This window comes from Elephantulus edwardii, unplaced genomic scaffold (genome assembly GCF_000299155.1).
Source record: "Elephantulus edwardii isolate Elephantulus edwardi_28Jun2011 unplaced genomic scaffold, EleEdw1.0 scaffold00013, whole genome shotgun sequence".
Classification (NCBI taxonomy): Eukaryota; Metazoa; Chordata; class Mammalia; order Macroscelidea; family Macroscelididae; genus Elephantulus; species Elephantulus edwardii.
In genome coordinates this window covers 15,146,911-15,169,059 of record NW_006399763.1, presented here as the reverse complement: position 1 = coordinate 15,169,059, position 22,149 = coordinate 15,146,911, and the positions used below count along the sequence as shown (strand labels likewise).

Below are 22,149 nucleotides of genomic sequence, written 5' to 3'. Positions count from 1 at the left end.
ACTGGGTTGTTTTTTTCCCCTCTCATTTATCACTTTCTAAAATCTACATTTTTGCTGAATCTTAGAAAGTTGTTCATAGCTCTCTACAGTATATGGCCAAAAAAGGCTAGACATCTGCTTGAACTACAAGACATCTATACCTTTGTGTGATGCAGAAAAGCCAGTGTAATCAGTCTTGACAACTCATGGCAGACCATTAACTTAGTAATAAACCCAATTCTGCTGTACCAGAAACCATGGAATGATAGAATTTTGGAGCTTCCTTACAGATCTGGCAATAGCATCTAGATGCGAGAAGTGATACAGTCACAGTAACAAAAGAAACTACTAGTAGTAGGGTCAGAAACAGAACTCAAGGATTTCAACATCTAATCTGCTGGTCCTCCTATTGTACCACAAGTCTGAGCCTGTTTACAAACAATAAGGAAATCTGCCTGTCCTCCCATAAAAGTACAACTTAGGCCTTCTAAACTGCAGGTCTATTAATGCTAGTTTTTGTTTCAGACTCCCCCGAAGGTTTCCACACGCTGCCACATTTGCACATCTGCGATTTGAAACATTTTCACTTACACTGCTGTCATGCTGCACTTCATTGGGTTGCCATAGCTATCTTTCATATTAATTTAATCATTAGTTTAAATTTTCATTTAGTTTATCTTATAAACCCAGATGTATTCATTACTATATGATACACATATTCTGAACTTTACATTATTTGTCTTAAGATCTTGTTTCATTTCTCTCTGCCCATGATCTTAACTAACACTTAACTTGCACTAAACTACTTCCAAATGAGTGTCCCAATGTCTTAGTCCTTCTACCTTGCAAAACTCTTACTACTATGTCAGTGCAACCCTGTTCCTTGTTGAACTCAAAAGAAAGGTGAAAAATCACCATTTCCTGATTGCTTATAATGGATACCAGGTGAAAATTTATTTTTGAACCTTATCCAGAACCATTCCCCTAAAATATGCCTGAGCCAAATGAGTAGGCTGGTGGAAATCACAAAACTAGTTCACAAGATATCTCTTTCTCTCTCTCTTTCTCTCTTTCAATTATTTTGGAAATAGGAATTTCTCAGCATAGTTTAGAAGCGTATTGTATTAAGCTTTAAAAATTTGCACATTTTTGGCATATTTTATGCCATAGATTCTGTTTTTCTGCCTGTGAAGGGTACACACCAGTTTGTGAACAGCTGTGTGTGTGTGTGTGTGTGATGTTCACTGGATCATCACAATAAAATACTATCCTCTCTCAGTCCTCTCAAGGGGTTATATATACTGACCACTTAATCTAGTGTTGTTTTTTTTCAATTCAGAATTGATCTATTCTGGTTTTCACATAATTAGAGGGGCAATTTGTATATCCACTTTCACTCCATTATGTGTGTATGACTCTAAACGTTAGTGCTATGGGTTGGGTTTGGGTTTTTTGGGGTTTTTCCCAGGAACACGTGCCAAATATATAGTCATTTAAGTTATCATCTCTAATAATCTGTGGCATAGCATATGTTAGTAATGGGGCATTTAAACATAAATATATTTCAGAGATCCTTAAAGAACAAAATATTTTAGAAAAACATCAGCTTCCATTGGTTATTATAACAGATGTTCCTTTGTGTCCTTGAGCAGGGTCTGGCTGCATTCTTAGATGGGAAGTTACATCAAAGTGTGAGCCATTACAGCCCAAGGAATAGTTTCTAATGGTTTCACTGTCATATAAGTGCTCCAGGGCATATCCAGTTAATGTGTAAGCATGCTTATCAAAATACTGGCGGTGAGAGCCAAAGCAGTTTGGAGAGATGGCAGGATGGTCTCCTGCTGTTTGATGAGGAGATATATCTGAATGTAGATAGTCTTTAGCTAGGATCAAGCTGGATTTTGAAATGCGATCTGAATTGGGGCTACTTATCCGAGACAGTGCAGTGGGGCTGTTGTCATAGTCATTTTCATGGGGGCTCAGCATCTTTCCCTCTCTCGGCTGGATGTGGTCACAAGGTGAAGTACTGGCAAGAGCTGAGCCATGGCAGACCTCTCCTGTCGCTGGAGGCTGTTGGTAGTTTGCAAAACAGAGGGAGTGTTTTTTCCCAGCTCCATTAATGGAAGCCAGTTGGTCTGGAGGTGCTTTCCTTAGCTGCAATCTGCTCTCTTCTTCTTTAATCATCTGCTGGGTGGCTCTTATCAGAGTTTCAATTTTGCTAGGTTCATGAGGGCTGCTGTACGGCTCAGTGCGATACTGGTCACCTGATTCACTGGCAGACCCGGGGTCTGGAGAACTGACCACACTCTCTTCATCCCAATGACCTCGTCCTAGAAATTAGAAAATGCAAAAGCTCACTGGCAGAATTTTAAGAAGAGAAGAAACATTTTCTCTTTCATTTTAAAACATACTTCAATATTTTATATCTATACAAGCTCACATGGCAGACTGAGTACCTTCTTATAATGCTGGAACACATTTCCCAGTGGCCTTTAAGTACAGATGAAGTGTATAACAAGTTTCTCAGAAGGCTAACCTTCCTCATATGTTTGTGAATGCCAATTAGCAAAAAATAGTATAATAAGTGTGCTTCTCTATATATACATATTACTGAATACATGTCCATATAAATAATAAAAGGAGAAACACAGAATCTGAATACATGTCCATATAAATAATAAACGAGAAACACAGAATCTGAATACATGTCCATATAAATAATAAAGGAGAAACACAGAATCTGGCCATGTGTTATGTTCTAAGGGAGCATCATGTTCAATTTCTGTTTGAGAAATAATTCTGCTTGGATTTGAGGAAGACAGTAATTGGGGCTGGATTTACTCTCTCAATTCTAAATAAATCACTTACAACATCAATACCACTAAATGTATTTCAAGTAGAGATACAAGAATCTCTAATGTTAGTTGTGGGGGCTATGTGAGGGCTAGTTTTTAGGTTATTTGGGATAGTTGAGGATATTAAGGATGTTTTTCAATCAAATAATAAAAATTATCTTCTCAAATCTAGGAGTAAAAATCCATTTCACATATCTCATGTAACTACTTAGCTATCTTAGATTCCTTCTTAAGTAATGTAAGGAATAAATAAATATTTACATTTTTAATTACAACTTGTCTTGGACCAAGGAGAGGGATAAACTTTTGAGAAATAATGTGTCTGGAATATATTCCAAAAATTAGATCATTCTCAAAACAGTGAAACCCAAAGAGATAGAGGAAAGTTGTAAACTGCTTAATGCATCATAGAAACCTAGGATCACACTGTTTATTGCTTTCCTTTTTCTTTTTCCTCTTATTTTATTTCTAATATTTCCTTTTAGACTATGTAGGTTAAGCCAGGATTTTCACTTCACTCCATTCTTTGGCAACCAATTGCCCTTTGCCCTAAATTTCCCTCACCAATCTCCCACACCAAGGAAACTGAAAGTAAAAGCAGAAAAATAAAAGCAAGGACAGAAAAAGATCTAAATCAGTCATAAAAGGTGAAACCTGCACTGGCAATATTTGAAGTCAGTATAGGAGACATTTGGGGCAGAGACAACAATGTTTCCTCTTAAAGACACAAGAAGACATTAGAACATTTGGGTCAATATAAATTTTCATGAAATAGGGAGAGTTTCAAAGGTCAGTCTGAATTTAACCTGGAAATGAATGGAAGGGCTGCTCCATAACCAGTTGACTTTAACATGGGACAGAGGAAGATTTCACTAAATGTTGTAACTGTATTTCTCATTTCCATGTGTTTTTAAAGTCAAATAATAATCACAAAGTGAAAATCTGATGAATTCTATACATAACTCCATCCTTTACTCATTGAGAATATTGTGGCTTATTATAATGATCACTAAAAGACAGACTTACTGTCCAGGAGCCCAAAAGTTTAAACATTTTATGATATCAGTGACAGTCCATAAAACAAAGATATTTCCAAAAAAAAGAGTGTCCTTATTAAAAATTTTAAAAGCACTTAAATAAGTGGAGCCAAATGCTATTTAAGTCTACATGGAAGGATGAGAATAAAGGGGGGAAACCACAGGACTAAATGTGCACATATTACATGTTTAATTGCTAACTCACTGTCATCTAATTGGAACAGACTCACAGCTGACCCTCCAAGCATGAGGTTGTAAATTTCAAGGGAGGTGACCGTCAGTCTTTCTTCACAGAGCCTCTGGTGGATTCTAACTGACAGAAAAATTTGGTTTGGGGATTAACAGTACAACTCCCTACAGACTACGGACTACTCCACCAGAAAGTCCAATAGCTCTTACTTCTAACTTAATTTTTATCACTTTATTATGTTTAAAATGAAGATTTCCCCGCCTGCCTCGCTTCTCCAAAAGAAATGTAGTTGGCAAAGATAAACCTTTTTCTTTGAACTCAAGTAAAAATTAACAGTATCAATGTATTTCAGCAGATAGATTTGGTGTTTAAAATCCTTTTGGTGTGACTGCTTGCTTTGTAAATGCAAAAGGGAAAACTAGCTGCATCAGTTACAACACCAGAATGTTCTAAAGCTGCCCATAGGCCTAATAATGAACATTCACGAATCATTTCAGCTGATCTTACCATGGATCCTGTGGACTGAGGTGATGTGAGGCATGCTGTTCTCATAGGCTTCTCTGCTTTCTGGGGAGGCCTTGGTTAGGGGCAAGGCTGCTCGAGAGCCCCACCAGGGCTCCCTCCCGGCCTGCGGCGTTCCCAGGAAGTACCTGCCTGCCTCGCAGCGGCCTCCCTCACAGGCCTGGGAGTGGAAATGCCTCTCCTCCACCAGCCTGGAATGGTCCAGCGCAAAGCCATAGCAGAGGGCGCTGCGGTCTGAGAACTGTCTGTAGGCACAGGATGCATCGTGCTGAGCACTGGGTCTGTCCACTGGGTCCAGAAGCTGCGGAGAGGCTGTGTCTGTCAGGGGACTTTCGCCCCATTGGCTGTCATGGTCAGATTCAGATCTTTCCGTATGAAATCCTGAATACTGAAACAAATAAAGTGGGAAGAGCGCATTACAACAAAAATGTCACATCCCACAAATCCTCTGAGGTATAGGTTCACCGACACCAAAACAGGCCTTATTTGAGGGCCCTATGGATAATGCTAACTAGAACTGATCTGGGGAGGGGAGAGTTCTTTTGACTACTGTCTCAACAAAAATACAGACTTTCAGTGAAAATCAACTCACAGTTGGTCCCCTGCAGCAGGGATTTTTCTTGTCATTAGTTTATTTACAAAATTGTAACACAAATTCAAATAAATTCTTTCAATTTCCCTCACCTCTCCCCACCCATCAAATTGTACACACCAATGATTAATCACCTCTTCCCCCTGCACATCTACATCCCTCTGCTTCCAGCCTCTCCCACCCCTGTTGGATCCTTATACTCATTCTACAATAATGGTTTTATACAATATTTATCCTATGGGACTGAGTTAGTTCACTCAGCATAATGCTCTCCAGTCCCTCCCAAATTAGGTAATGATTTGCAAAGTTATTGCTCCTGCGTGCTGCAGAGTATTCCATTGTGCAGCAGGGTTTTGAAGGCTGTAAATCACACAGGAGGAGACTGCTTATCTTTCTCCTAAGGATCCACTGGTGGATTAGAACCATCAGAGAAGCGATGTCCTTGGGTTAGCTGTGCAACCCTCTATGGTCTAGTCCACCAGAGCTCCGTATTGGCTGTTGAAGGGAGGGAAGATACAGAATCACTGTACAAAAAAGAATTGACCAATACTGAAATATTTCCATAAGTACCACATGACCAAAGTCCAGTAATTCAAACTGAAGGCACGGGCAAAAAAGCAGCTCTCGGGATCAATGTTTCAAAGAACAAATGCAGCCTACATGTGTTCATTAGTCTATGCCAGGAAATTTAGAGGGCGGGTGACTAGCCAGATGACTGGAAGAGATTCATATTTGTTTGCATTTCCAAGAAAGGTCACCCAGCGCAGTATGGAAATTATTGAACAATATCATTAATATCATATGCAAGCAAAATAATGCTGAAGATTATACAAAATAGCTAGAACAATACATAAAAAGAGAACTGCCAGACATTCGAGCTAGGTTTAGGGTGGGGTACCAGGGATATCATTGCTGTTGTCAGATGAATCCGTCCTGAAAATGGAAAATACCAGAAGACTGTCTGTTTGTGCTTTATGGCCTACACAAAGGTATTTGACTGTATGAATCATGGCAAATCATGGCTAACATTGAGAAGAATGGAATCCTAGAACACTTAATTGTGCTCAGGTAAGACCTATACCTACACCAAGAGGCTATTGTGAGAACAGAGCCAGGGAATACTACATGGTTTAAAATTTTAAAAAGATATAAACTCTTATGCAGTAATTCAATTTTCAGGAACACACTCAATAGAATTGAATTCAGGAATGCAGACACTTGTAGTGTTCATTCACTGTTTACAATACTTAAAAGGCAGAAGCAACCTAAATGCTCATCAGTATATAAATGGATAAAATGTGGGATATATCTACGATGGAGGTATCATAAAGAGATATGAAGTCCTGATGCATGCCACAGTATAAAGGGCCTTGAAAACATCATAAGTGAAATAAGTTAGTAACAAAAGGCTAATATTGTATGATCTCACTGTATAACATTAATGGTTACAAGGGGGAAGAGTAGAGAGATGTGGTCACATAGCCTGTAGAGAGGTGCACAGCAAATTCAAAGGTGGCACCTCACTGACAGCAGCTCTGACGGATAAAGATGGGCAATCTCCTCCCCTGGGATTTCCATCCTCCAAAATGCTGCTGGAGGGCCAGCTATGAGTTAGTTTGAACTCCACATGCATTGATTTTTTTTTTTGAGAAGGAGAAAAGAATGGGAAAGGAGAATTCAATGCCATAGGAGACGCTGAACTTCTGTTAGTGGAGATGGGGAAGTGTGGAGATGGTAAAATGATGATTGAGCAAAATAGGAAATGTAATTAAACATTACCAAACCCTATTTGTGAAGATGTGGAAATGGTAAGTATTTAGTTTCAAACATATTTATCACAATTTAAAAAAATAACAAGCACAGTTTAAAAAAAAAAACAAAACCACAAACAAGCAGCTTGCAGATTCAAGATTGAAACACAAGTTCTTTAACACTATCCAAGGTATATATATGGTTAAAGCAAGAGTCTAAGAGAGTTCTATGTTTTGCTTCTAATAACTTTCGACACTTTTTTTCTTAATTAAAATACCAGGGGGGGACAGTGAGTTTAAGGTACCAATGTGCTGAAGGTTAACTCTTCACATTATACTGTTAACTGTATTTATACATAGTAAAAATATTTCATAAAGTTTTAAAAATTCAATTACATCCAAATTTTTAAAAAGTCTTGTCCCTATATATGATCTAGGCCTGTATATACCAGTTGGCTGCACTTTATGCTTTCTAAAGCAAAACTTCAAATATACATATTGTTATTGCTACTGGGTTCCATTGATTGGAGTACAACTCATAGCAAGCCTTTTAACAACCAACCTGAAACCTGCTCTATCCTGTGCCATCCTCATCTTCTCTAACACAAAAAAAAACCATTGCTAAAGTTACAGTGTCAATCAATCTCATTAAGGGTATTCCTCCCCTTCACTGACCCTGTGCATAGGATCATCAGAAACGAACAAGCTACAGGTAATGTTGTAACTCACTGAAATCAGAATATTTAGGCAGGTAAAAAGTAATAGTGAAATTCTCAGCAGTGCTTAAGAGATATTCTTTACAAGCTAGTGGAACTTGTTCTTACGTACCTTCAAGCCAAACCCTACTCATAGCTGACCCTCCAGTGAGTTTTGAGAGGTCGTAAATCACAGGAGAGGAGATTGCTCATCTTTCTCCTGTAGACAAGCTGATCAATTTAAACCATATGACTTTGGGTAGCAGCACAAACTACCAGTGTTTGATGGCAATGTCAAGCACAATTCTAGGTTCTATGTAGAGACAACCTGCTATAATGATAATACACATTATTTATTGAGAGTAAGATATGTGCTAGAGATATGATAAACATTATATGTATTGTGTCATTTTAGCCTAACAACTAATGAGAAGGAAAATCAATCTTCATTTTATAGGTGGGCAAAATACATCACTCAGAGTTTTGCTAAGACACTATAGTCAATTCATAGTGACACTCTGGCCACAGAGTCTAGAGTCCAAATGTTTCTTTTTAAATTCAAGGAACAGCTATTAAGGGGGAAAAGGCGAGGAAACAATCAAATATTGGAGTGATTTCTCAGAGAACTAGCAGCATCTGTTGGATAGCCCAGAAACCAAGGTATAAGTCCATTTTAAGTGCTCCTTTTTACCCTAGAAGAAGGAGAAGGGTGTGTGTTGCAGAGAGAAAAGGGAATATGTCTAATCTCCACTAGAGACTATCTCTCACCACATGCTGGTTTAACAAGTTCCATTTATGAAGAGACCTTCCCAGGAAAAGGCAAACTGGCATAACTTCATGATAAGGCTGACTTTGAGCAGAAGTAATTCTAGTTCTCCCCACTTCATTGCAAACAGACAAATTAGCCTAGCAGAAGCCTCATGGAGTCAAAGAGATGAGGTACAAAGGCTTGTCTGGGCAGCTTCATAAGTATGCTAATAAATATAGCATGCTAAGTACAAAGTTCTATACAAATTCCAGGTTCAAGATTTTCCATTACCCTTTCTAATTATCACTTTAATTATTTTCCAAATGTGCATATGGACTATCAACATATTCCATCAAGGAAAAAATGTAAAAATCCAACTTCTCTCCCTGAAGGACTGTATAATGGAATACATCCAGACATCCTGAGCACACTTGCCTATATCAAACTCCACACATGCCGTAAGCCTTGCTCTCAATGGACAGCAGCTTCTCTCTCTAGATCTCATTTTCACCAAAGAAAGGGTGGGAATCCACTATCCTTATGCTGAGGGAGGATCAGAGTTCTATACATTTGCTTTTGGTAGCACCATCCATGAGCTTACCTAGGAGAATCTCAGATCACCAGTGCTATTCTGAGCTAGGAGTTACCCAGACTCTGCTTGTTTTTATAAAAGTATAAACCAGGTCTATTTCTGAAGTACTCCAGTCAAGACTTTTGAGCCCTGTTGAGAGGGGGAAAAGCTTTTTCTGAGTGTATATGGGAAAGTGCTATTGGCGCAGCAGACAACATTCTGTCCTTCACTTACAAAGAAAATCCAACACAAGGCATCCCTGACATATATGAGGCACACATTTGAAGAGCACCCAGAAGACGAATTGAAAAGATAAGTCTCTTGTCAATAGTCAGAGAATGACAACAGCCATTGCACTGCCCTGAGATATTCAAGCAGGCAGAAGTTGGGTTGTTACAGTTAGACTAAGATCCCACACTGCCTTAGGGGTGGAAAGAAGGCTAGCACTAAAGCAGAGTTTTTATTTTTCAAGAGAATGACTTATAACTCTGCACTATTGAAACTTTGAACCATATTCATCTCTTTAAAAGGAACTACACTATACTAAAATTCTATTGAGGCCACTACCACCCTACTATTTGATCTGAAAAATTTAAGATGTTCATTAAATATTTGAGGAAGAATACCTGGCAAGAAAAGAGGAAAGCAGTAATCCAGGAAATGCACTTTGCATAGGCAGATGAGTGCCTGCTGCATGAAATGACCCCTAATCATCCTACATCTACTTTTGATGTCATATGCATAATCTTAGGCAAGTGATTTCATTTCTTTTGTCTCATGAAGAAAACAGGTATAATACCTTACTTTTCAAAAGCTGGACAAGAGTTGGAGACATTTATGAAGAAAGTGCTGAGGACAGAATTTTAAAGAATTCATTTTCCAGCCCATCTCTGCTACTAACTCTGAGGGTAACTTCAGAGAAATTATTTTCTCTATCTTAATTGAACATATAGAATAGCATAGTGGGGTATATTCATCTTTCACTAATTTTTCTTTCGGCTCTAATATTCCATATTATATTATTAAACTTAATATCCTTTCTAGTAGGGAGCTCTTGTGGCCTAGTGATAAGACACTATGCTTTAATTCCAGAGGCTTATGGTTTGAATCTATCATCTGCTCTACAGGAAAAGAATGAGAAAATTTCTCCTATATGATTAATTGCCCCTGAAAACTCATTGGAAGATCAGTTATTAGTCAGTTCTGACTCTAAAGCACACAACAACAAGTGTTAGTCTATGGTTCCTACACTTACCTTTATAGTTTTATTTAAAGAAGATAATTATTTAGAACTAAACATAAAATCCATTTTATAATAGTTATAAAAAGAAAGTTATTATATAAACTATATTTATTTTTTATTCTCAGTTGTGGAATTTATTAGATAAATAGGTTGGTGAGTGGGAGAGGCAAAGAATATCACACAGCACATGTCCAGGTCTATTAGTCCAGGAATCCCAAACCCAGTTAACAAGACACAATTCTTCAATTAGTGACAGTCCAGGTTCAGTTCAGCAGCACCAATAGAAGAAGCCTCTGGGATGCTCAATCATCCAGCAAAGTTTATCTCAGAGTGCGTATAAGTCAACTTTTCCTTCAATCATCCAGCAAGTAAAACTTTTAACTGTAACATAAATGCAAGCTTCCTCTGGTTACACCTTACCACAGTCTTTTCACATTAGCTCCACAGTCTTTGCTCCATCAGCCACAGTCTCCACCTTTTCTCCGTTACCACCATTAGGTACCTCACGTAGTAGAAAACTCACTAGCTTCTCTTATATTGGTCCCGCAGCTGTTAATGATTTGCAAGACCATATGTATGAACTTAAGATAGCTGGTAACCCTACCTCCTACCCTCCTGATGCAATGAGGGCTAACATAATGGTTAAATAAGCCTATTTTAAGGTATATAAACTATAATTTTATTGTAATGGCAACATTACCCTAAGTATTCCATCAAGACACATATCTATAGTGCTGATACAATATCTTTTGGTGTGCAAATTATTACAACAAAAGAACCATGATAAATGGAGAAGAAATTGAGGCTGTTAACTTGCTTGCTTGGCTCCACACTCAATACTCTTGACACCAGCAGTCAGGAAAACAAAAGACTAATTGCACTGGGAAAATCTGCTGTCATGGACATCTCCAGAGTACTGAGAAGCAAAGATGTCAGTCTAGAGACTAAGATGTGTCTGATTCAGGCCATAGTCTACTCAGTGACTTGCTATGTATCAGAGAGCTGGATAATGACTAAGGATGACAGAAGAAGAATTGACGCCTGTGAGTTGTAGCACTGGAAAAGAATCTCAATCTCTTCCCCATCCATCATGATCATCAAGATCCATCTGATATTAGCTATAATATTTCTAGTACCATGTTACTGCTATAAAATTATGGGTGCAGTAAGCAGAGTAACAGATCTTAGCTGAAAGCAGGGAATACCAGAGGAATGTATATTTGTGTTTCTTTGACTATGCAAAGGCATTTGACTGTGTGGATCATGACAAACTGTGGCTGACTCTGAGAAGAATGGGAATCCCAGAACACTTGACCATGCTAAAGAGTAGCTTATATTTGGACCAAGAGATAGTCGTCAGAACAGAGCAAGGAAAGACTGCATGATTCAAAATTGGGAATGGCGTACGACAGGGATGTGTCCTGTCTCCATACCTTTTCAACCTGTATGTAGAACAGATTATCTGGGAGGCTGGGCTCTATGAGGAGAAATGTGGGGTTAAAATTGGTGGAAGGTCTATCAACAGTCTGCATTATGCAGATGACACAACCCTGCTTGCTGAAACTGAGGCGGACCTGAAGTGCTTGCTGCAGAGAGTCAAGAACTGCAGTCTCCAATATGGATTGAGGCTTAATGTCAAGAAGACAAAGATTCTCACCACTGGACCAAATGGCAGCATCAGGATGGATAGTGAAGGGATTGAAATTGTTCACAGCTTTAGTTTGCTTGGATCCACAATCAACACTCTTGGCACCAGCAGCCAGGAAATTAAAAGACGTATTGACATGGAAAATTCTGCTGTTAGGGACCTCTCCAAAGTACTGAAGAGCAATGGTGTCATTCTGGAGACTAAGGTGCATCTGATACAGGTCATGGTCTTTGCTATCACTTGTTATGCATCAGAGAGTTGGACAATGACCTCAGAGGATGGAAGGAGAATTGATGACTTTGAGCTGTGGTGCTGGAGAAGATTATTGAGGGTACCATTGACTGCTAGGAAAACAAACAGATTCATCCTGGAAAGGGTTAAACCAGGCGGCTCCTTAGAGTCTGTCTAACATACTTCGGACATATTGTAAGGAGAGACCCATCCTTGTAGAGGGACATCATGCTTGGTAGGGTGGAGGGACAGCGCAGGAGGGGAAGGGCCTCTATGAGGTGGATTGATTCAGTGACTGAGGTAATCAGGATCGGTGTATTGGAGACGGTGAGATTGGCACAGGACAGAGCAGAGTTTAGGGATGTTGTACATAGAGTCGCTATGAGGTAAAAGCGACTCGACGGCACATAACAACAACAATGAGCAGAGTAAAGGGACATTTATGAGACCTGCAGAAAACAATGTGGATGTAGGGGTATCAGCATCTGATTTCCATTAACTTCATAACAGGAATAAATCCCAATCAATAGTAATAGCAATCCAAAGTCTATTTATAGAAGACTAGAAATGTCCCTACACTCTATGTTCTAAAACTTTTTCTAACAGTAACTGTCCCTTCCATAACACACATTAATTCTCTTCTAGATTCAATAATTCATTACAAGGATCACACAGAGCTCACAGTCAGTACTCACAATTATAAGGCTTATTTATGGTGGTAACATGTTACAACTCAGGTTCAGGAGCAACTCATTATACCATTCCCAGTTAAGACAGACTCTTAGCTGGGATCAATGACATATTTCTTTCTGATCCTAGGTCATTAAGCCTGACCTCTGCCCTATGTGGGCAAGAATAACAAAATTCTCTTAGACCTCTCTCAGTTCTTCTGCTTTGCAGCTTTGGCCTCTGTTCTACTCAAACAACTCTTTTGGTTCCACCATTTTTAAGAGTTAGTGCCATTCCATTCTACCACAGCCTGGGCCCAAGGTGTATGGTTCTAGCTCCATGGATCACTAAATCTAGCTTCCAACAAATGCCTGAAGGTGTCTGCTCTACCAGTATGCCTTCTGTTCCAAAAACTCTCAGCTTTCTCTTTCTGAGAGCCAGGAGCCCACAGTTATGTCTTGTTCCTGTCTCCTGGTTCTTTATCTCTGATGGCACAATTTTTTCAGCCAGCCATTTGTCATCATTCAGGTATAACAGTTCTCTGTCTTTTGTATTAAGGATATTTCAGTACAGGGATCTCAGGCCTCAAGACTCTACTGCACTCTCTGGCTCTTGTTTCTGGACAGCATCAAGATCCTCATTATCATCTCTGGTAGGATGGGAAAAGTGAGCCATTATACACATTTACATTCTACACATCTTATTGTATGGCCCTAAGCAAATGATGTCATATACCTTATTTATTAGCAAGTAATCCAGTTCCCTTGGAGGCCACAAGCACCTCATCTCTGCAGCCAGCCATGTGGTGAGAGTTATATGACTAAAACACTTTGTTAAAAAAGTATTAAGTAATTTACTACAACACAATTAAATCTGTAAACTGAACAAATTATTTGAGAATATAGACTCTATGAAGAAATATGTGGCATCAGGAATGGAAGAAGACTCATCAATAACCTATATTATGCAGATGGCACAACCTTGACGGCTGAAAAGGAGGATGACTTGAAGGGCTTGCTACAAAAGATCAAAGAATATAGCCTTCAGTAGACTGAATCTCAAAGTCAGGAAAACAAAATAGGGAACAACATGATGGATGAAAAAGAGATTAAAATGTCAACAATTTCATCATACTTGGATCCACAATCAATACTCTTGGTACCAGCAGTCAGGAGATCAGGGAACATATATATTCCAATGGGAAAATCTGTAGTCAGGAACATATCCAAATATTGATGGGTAATGATATCAGATTTAAAACTAAGATACACCTGATTCAGGCCATTGTGTTTTCAACTACTTGCCATGCATCTTAGAGCTAGACAATAACTAAGGATGACAGAAGAACTGATATTTTTGAGCTCTGATGTTGGAAAAGAGTGCTGAACCCCATGAACTGCTAAAAGAACAAACACACATGTCTTAGAGAAGGTATAGATGAATGCTTCTTGGAAGCAAAGATGATAAAGCTTTGTTTCACATACTTTGAGCATACTGCTAAAAGAGGCTATTCCTTGGAGAGGGATATCATGATTGTAAAGGTGAGAGTAGGGAAAAAAGAGAAATATCCTCAGCCAGATGTACTGATACAGTAATTATCACAATGGGCTCAAATATGTCAGAAATCATGAGGATGCCACAGGATAGAACAGAATTCAGACCTGTTGTTCACAGGGTCACTGTGAGTCATACTCAGCTTGGTAGAACCTAACAACTACACCACAAGACCTCATAAAAGAAAAAGAGAGAGGAAAACACTGACATCTCTAAATTCAATCAACCTCAGAAAGGAAAACTAAAATAATAAGTTTCAAAATATTAAGTTATTACTTGGAGGTTCCCGGAACTGCCCACAAGGGAGGAATTCAAAAGGAAGTAGAATCCATGGGAAAGACTCAGAGAAACATACTTACAAAAGAGCAAAATTTAAATAAAGAATGAAACGTCCATTAGAGACACTGTCATAAAGTGAACAAAAAAGTGAAAGAATTAAGTCTCCAGTAGACACGAAGTAAAGAAAGCAAGTCAGGGCAATCTTACCTCTTGCCTCCCTGCTATCATCATTATCTATGTTTTTAAAAAAATAAAACTGTCTTTATAAAACCGGCAGGAAAGAGCACTCATGAACAAGTAACCCAGTCCATGAAATGCAAAGAAATAAGAAAAAAAATCAACAAATTTCATCTGAGATTCTTTAAGAAAAAAAGTAGAAAATACAAACATCTCAACTAATAAAAAGCTCATCAAATAATTAACCATGAAATGAAAGAAAACTGTGAGGAAGTACTAAGTGTATTCACTCTCAACAAGTATTGAGAGATACACAGAAATTTATACACAGAGGTATTTTACATGTTTGTATAGAAAGGCAAGTACAGTGAAGTGTTTGAGGTCGTGTTTTTTTTGAGGTCGTAGTTTTCTGGGGTCATGTTTGATGTGTATTATTGCTCTGCTCCCCCCAAGAGCAGACGTCCTTGAGCCTATGAATAGGGTAGAAGTCTGCTCAAAGGTGTGGCTTTAAAACCCCCAGGAGAAAGGGATGGGACTCCTGACAGGGGCATGGAAGACTCCATCCTGAGAGCTTGGCTTTTTGCTGCTTTGGGATGATGGTCATGACGCGCAGTTTTTGGGGTTATGCTTTTTTGGGGTCGTATTTTTTGTATATTATTGCTCCTCTGCCCCCAAGAGCAGGTGTCCTTGAGCCTTTGCCTACGGTGGAAGTCTGCTTAAAGGTGTGCCTTTTATTAATTTTCAAATAAATATTACTTAAATGATGCAGCAATCTTTTGTCTGTTTGCTGAACTGAACAACTTGGTGTTGCTGTGATGATGCACACTGCTCCATTGTTGCTGTTGTTGTTATGTGCCTTCGAGTCGCTTGCGACTCATAGCAACCCTTTGTACAAGAGCTCTAAACACTCTTCTATCCTGTGCCAACCTAGGCATCTCAAACACACTTATTCCCACCGCTCCAGTCACAGAATCGATCCTTCTCATCGAAGGTCTTCCTCTCCTTCAATGCCCCTCCATTCTGCCAAACATGATGTCCCTCTCCAAGGACCAGTGCCTCCTTGCAACATGCCCAAAATATGTCAGAAGAAGTTTCAGAATCCTTGACTCCAAAGAGTCTTCCAGCTTCACCCTCTCCAGGACAAACCTGTTTGTTCTCCTAGTAGTCCATGGTATGTTCAGCACTCTTCTCCAGCACCACAGATCAAAGGCATCAATTCCCTATCAACCCTATTCACCGTGCAACTCTCTGATGCATAGCACATAATTGTGAAGACTATAGCCTGAATCAAGCACACCTTAGTCTCCATTCTGACGTTGTTGCTCTTCAGTACTCTTGAGGGGTCCCTCCCAGCCAACTTTCCCAATGCAATTTGTTTCTTGATTTCCTGGCTGCTGTTACCAGGAGTGTTGATTGTGGAGCCAAGTAAAAGAAAATTGTTAACTATCTCAATCTCTTCACCATCCATACTGATGCTGCCAATTGGCCCAGTGGTGAGAATCTTTGTTTTCTTGATGTTGCACTTCAGTACATATAGGAAGCTGCAGTCCTTGATCTTCTGCAGCAAGCGCTTCAGGTCCTCCTCAGTTTCAGCAAGCAGGGTTGTGTCATCTCCATAACGCAGGTTGTTGATGATTCTTCCACCAGTCCTGATGCTACATGCCTCTTCGTATAGCCCAGCATCTCGGATGATCTGTTCTGCATATAGACTGAAAAAGTATGGAGACAGAATACATCCCTGATGAAACCCCTTCTTGATTTTGAACCATGTAGTGTCTCTTTGCTCTGTTCTGACAACTGCCTCTTGGTCCGAGTATAAGTTTCGTATTAGCACAATCAAATGTTCTGGGATTCCCATTCTTTTCAGAGTCAGCCATAGCTTGTTGTGATCCACACAGTCAAAATCCTTTGCATATTCTATGAGGTACAGGCAGACATTCTTCTGGTATTCTACTCTTGTCAAATACCATGATGGTTACCCATTATGCACAGTGTTTGGATGAGCTTCCAGACTGATTTATGCTGGGAAGCAGGAGTGCCATCCACTTCCTAAACTAGATATATCTGGAAATTCTAACTCTCTAAACCCTAAAAATCTCTCTAAACTCTATAAATGTACAGAAATGATGGTAGTTATAGAACAGATTTCTGTACAGAAATGATGTTAATTCTAGAACAGAGTTTAGTTTTGTGCAAAATTTATTATTAGTCATATTCAACTTAAGGACTTTTAACCACTGCTAAGTGAAACTAATGCTTTTATATCTGGAGGAACACTCTTCCTCTTTGTACATCATTCTTTGTCAATGTGTTGTATGGGTTGCTGTGATTCTGAACCTTGCTAGAATGGTATTCCAATGTGGACAGTGTTTGGTGGAGCTTCCAGTTGTAAAACAGGTTTGGAAGCAGGAGTGGCATCCACTTCCTAAACCACATGCCTCTGGAAACTCAACTCATCGACAATCAACAACAACATAGAAGAGTATTTCTTCTTATTGAGAAATAATTTCCATAAAATGAGTGAATGTAAATTCTGGCAGTTTTTTCTACATTTATAGCATTGTACAGCCATAATCACTATCTCCTTCCAGAATATTTTAAAATTTCTTAACCTTTCCATACTTCCATCTTCTTATCTGTACAAAGGTAAGGCACACTTTATATCATACAAGTTGAGACAATTACAAGATATGATTATAAATACATAAACACACCCAAAAATACATATACTCAAAATGTAACGAAAGTAAATAAAACAAATCTTGCATATAAGGGTCTACTTAAGCTATTTGATCTCAGATCACTCTCCATGTTGTGGGGTTGTTGTTATTTTTTTTATGGTGGATATTTTTTTCTTTTTAATTTGTTTTCAATCATTCATAAACATTTTCTTTTATAATATTAATTATAATCGATCAATGCCTTTTATTCCATTTTACCAGTTCCTCCCTGTACTCGTGTATTCCCCTTCACTCTACTTATATATCTATTCATCTCTGCTCCCCTCTTGTTCCTTTTCCATCTGTGTCAACCCTCCACAATTGCTTCTATCTGTGATACACATACATTGAGAGATAGCTAAAATTAGAAATTTAACACTTTAAATAGCTCTAGTAGCATAGTATACAGGATTTTTTCACTACTAACCAAAATTTAAACACTAATAAATGGGAAAGAAACAAATGAAATAGGGAGGAAAAATTAATTGGCCAAACTCATAGAAATGGAATAATGGAAGCATAACTAAATATTTTCAAAAGTACAATAGATTTTAATGGAAATTTAATAAGTGAAACTGAAGGCAGAAAAATATGCAAGAAAACAAAGATTTTTATATTTTTGTATTTAAAGATACAATAGTTGAAAGAAGATAAAGAAAAAAAGGTTCAAAATATGTTTCATTTTAAGTTTTGACAAGAAAAATGATGACAGTTAAATCTGGATGCCACACCACAAGATAAAGGTAAACAACCCAATTGCAAAATGGACACAAGATATAAACAGACTCTTCACCAAAGAAGACATTCAGATGGTGAAAGAACAAATGAAGACATGTTCAAAATCCCTAGCTCTAAGAGAGATGAAAATTAAAACAACTATAGGATATCTTCTCACCCCAGTAAGAATAGTCAAATTCAACAGAGCAGCAAACAACAGTGCTGGCAAGGTTGTGGTGAAACTGGAACCCTTATTCACTGTTGGTGGGAGTGTAAAATGGTGCAATCACTATGAAAGGCTATATGTTGCTGTCTCAAAAAGTTGGAAACAGAAATACAATTTGATTCAGCAATTCCACTACTGGGAACATATCCTAAAGAAACCAGAACTGCCACCCAAGCAGATATATGCATACCCATGTTTATTGCTGCATTGTTCACAATAGCAAAGAGTTGGAAACAACCCAAGTGTCCATCAACAGACCAATGGATAGAAAAGCTATCGTATATTCACACAATGTAATACTATGCAGCACTGAAAAACAAGGAACTCATGAAATATTATACAAAATGGGTGACCCTGGAGGACATTATGCTGAGTGAAATATTTCAGTCGCAAAAGAACAAATATTGTGTATAATGCCACTGTTGTAAAGCGGGTCTGACATTGTGATTGTGGGGAAACTAAAACAAGAGGGGATAAATAATGTACACAGCATTGAAACGGATAAGGGAGAGAACTGTTTAAAATAAATACATGATTAGGTATTATTTTCATGACAAGAGTCCAGAATGAGAAATGCATAGTGGAGTGAAATGGGATGGGGAGGGGGTTGTATAACAATGAATTATTTTTCTTCTTTTACTTTTCAAAGAGAAAAGTGAATTGAGGAGGAATATGTGCAACAATGAATGAAAGGAAATCCAAAGCCTCTATAAATTTTAAGTAAAATTTCAATAAAAAAGAAATATGGAGACCAAGAAACTTTAAAGAAACAAGAAACATTTAAAACTGTTTAAACAATCCTACTTTCACAAAGGAAAAATATTCTAAAATGCTCAAAATTCTAACACATCGCTTAATAAACGTGTTATACCTTAAAGACAGAGAAAAGGAAATTTACAACTTCTTGTGAAAGAAAATCAAATTACTGTTAAGAAAAAAAAAGGATATTTGGCACAAGACTTCACTGTATGGATATATAAGAAGTCAGATGTTGTTGTTGTTGTTTAAGTGCCGTCGAGTCACAGACTACTCATAGCAACCCTATGAACAAAAAACTTGAACACTTGTATAACTTTCTTCATTTCTCCAAGTTCATAGGGTTTCCAGAGGCAAGCTCCTTCAGACATGAATGCCACTCCTGCTTCCAAGCTTAGTTTAATCAGGGAGCTCCACCAAACACTGTCCATGTTTTTCTTCCTGAGGAGTATACTAAATGATGAAGTTCATTCATACAACATGGGGAACCATCAGCAAAATAACAAGAAATGAGCATTTAGTATTTTAAATTCTAGAACTAAGACTAAAACAAATATAGAAACATAGAAAAAAAGCATTATGCTGAGTTAAATAACTCAGTCAAGTAAGATCAAATATTGCATAAGACCACTATTATGAAAATATGATAATAATTGATCAAGGTAAGTATAAACACTCAACAGAGGAAGGGAAGAAGGCAGGGTAGAAAAAGGGAAAGGGAAGAAAATCATTAGACTAGCAGAGGTTAGTGAGCAGGAAGAGAGTGAAAGAACAGGACTCAATGAGGACTTGGAAAGATGGGGCAAAATTGCCATAAAATGTAGTACTCAAATGAATGTATAAAACACAATGTACATTAGTGAAACACAATATATATGAATGATTGTATGCAAACTTATAAAAAATATTTAAAAATACACAAAGAAACACACTTTAAAACAACATCCATCAAAATTAGATTCTAAAAGTATTCAAATAATCTACAGGAAGGTAATAAAAAGGAAACAAAGACAAACGTGCAATCAAGATGCATTAATAGTAATGGATGACTGGAACGCAAAAGTTGGGAACAGGGAAGAAAGATCAGAGCTGGAAAACACAGGCTCGGTGAGAGAAATGAGCCTGAAGATAGAATGATAGAGTTCTGCACATTCAATGAGTTATTCATTGGAAAGACCTTTTATAAGAAACATAAACGCAGGCTATACACATGGATTTCACCTGATGGTATGCATAGGAATCAAATCGATTACATTTGTGAAAAGAGTTGCTGAAAAAGCTCAATATCAGCAGTGAAAACCAGGCCAGGTGCTCATATGCAAGTTCCAGCTGAAGTTGAGGAAAATTAAATCAAGTCCACAGGAACCAAGATTTGACCTTAAGTCTGTCTCATTCGAATTTCAAAACCATCTCAGGAAGAGGTTTGACGCCTTGAGCACCAATGAGCGTAGACCAAATGAGCTCTGGGAGGATATCAAGAAAATCATCCATGAAGAATGCAAAAGATCATTACAAAGGCTGAAGAAGAAGTAAATACCAAGATGGATGTCAGATAAGACTCCGAGTATTGCATTAGAGCGCCGAGAAGCCAAAGCTAAAGCAAGAAATCAAAGAGCTGAACAGAAAATTTCAAAAGGCAGCTTGGGATGACAAAGCAAGATACTATAATGAAATGTGCAGAGAGCTGGAGTCAGAAAATCAAAAGGAAGGAACTTGCTCAGCGTTTCTTAAGCTGAAGGAGCTGAAAAACAAATTCAAGCCACAGGTGGCAATACTTAAGGATACTTTGGATAGAATGTTAAATGATCCAAGAAGTAACAAAAGAAAATGGAAGGAGTACACAGAGTCACTGTTATCAGAGAGGAGAACAGTGCAATAGTGAATGAATGGAAATCTAAAATCTCTGTAAATGTTCATTAAAATTAATAATAAAAAAATTAATCCCTGGGTGAAAGTCTAATAAAATTATGTCTTTTGAACTGAAAACTACAAAATATTGTAGCAAGAAATTAGACAAGAAAGATTTAGTAACAGGAGAGGTATACCATGTTCATAGATTAGAACACTTAAACTAGAAAAGAGATTAATTTTCCCCAAATTGCTATACTAATTTAGCACAATTCCTAATATATGTTAACAAAATTTTTAACATACCAGTCAAATGATTTGCACAAAAATTAAAAATAACTATAAGATCTAGGGCAATTTTTTAAAATGATAAAGTAGAAAATTCGGTATATCCAATTTCAAGGCTTACAATACTCTTTTCTCCACTTCTTTTGATTTTACTTATTGGTCAAGTTGCAAGAATTTTTTTTTCTTGATGCTGAGTTATAATCCATATTGAAGGCTATAGTCTGACCTCCTTCAGTAAGTGGTTCAACTTATCTTCATTTTCAATAAGCAAGATTGAGCAATCTACACACCACGGGTTTTTTAAATGAGTTTTCTGTTGTTCATTGGAGCATTCTGAGTCACACTTGACTTGATGGCACCCAACAACAACAATAGCTTCCAGTGCTGTTGCTACATCTTTCATCTAGTTTAGCTTCTTGGATTATTTGCTCAGCATGCAGATTGGATATGTATGGTAAAAGGCTACAACCATTTTTCACACTTTTCCTGATTTTATGAATGATAAAATATTTCCTTATTCTATTTTAATGATTACCTTTTGGTCTATGTACACATTCATCATAAGTATAATAATATTTAATTGTTTTTTCATTCTCTCATCTATCATTTGTTATGGCATACACAGTTGAATGCCTTTTCATAGTCAATAGAACACAGGTAATTTATTTTATGGTATGCTCTAATTTCAGACACGATCCATTCAACATCAACAGTGATCTCTCATTCTAAGTTCTCTTCTAAATCTAGTTTTAATTTTGGGCACTTCTCTGTGGATATACTATTCTTGTTGTTATATGCCGTCGAGTCACTTGCGACTCATAGCGACCCTATGTACAACAGCTCTAAACTCTGC

General features: G+C 37.8%; 1 protein-coding gene across 1 annotated transcript in view; it reads right to left on the bottom strand.

Moving 5' to 3' along the window:
• Window positions 1-1,581: 1,581 nt before the first annotated feature.
• The window catches only part of SIM1 (single-minded family bHLH transcription factor 1), a 125,355-nt gene continuing 104,787 nt past the window's right edge, over window positions 1,582-22,149 (bottom strand). Inside the window, exons 10-11 of the mRNA XM_006881192.1 lie at window positions 4,569-4,971; window positions 1,582-2,309 (exon numbers count right to left, since the gene is read on the bottom strand). Coding sequence (XP_006881254.1) covers window positions 1,582-2,309; window positions 4,569-4,971 — 1,131 coding nt within the window. The remainder of the gene's footprint in view (window positions 2,310-4,568; window positions 4,972-22,149) is intronic.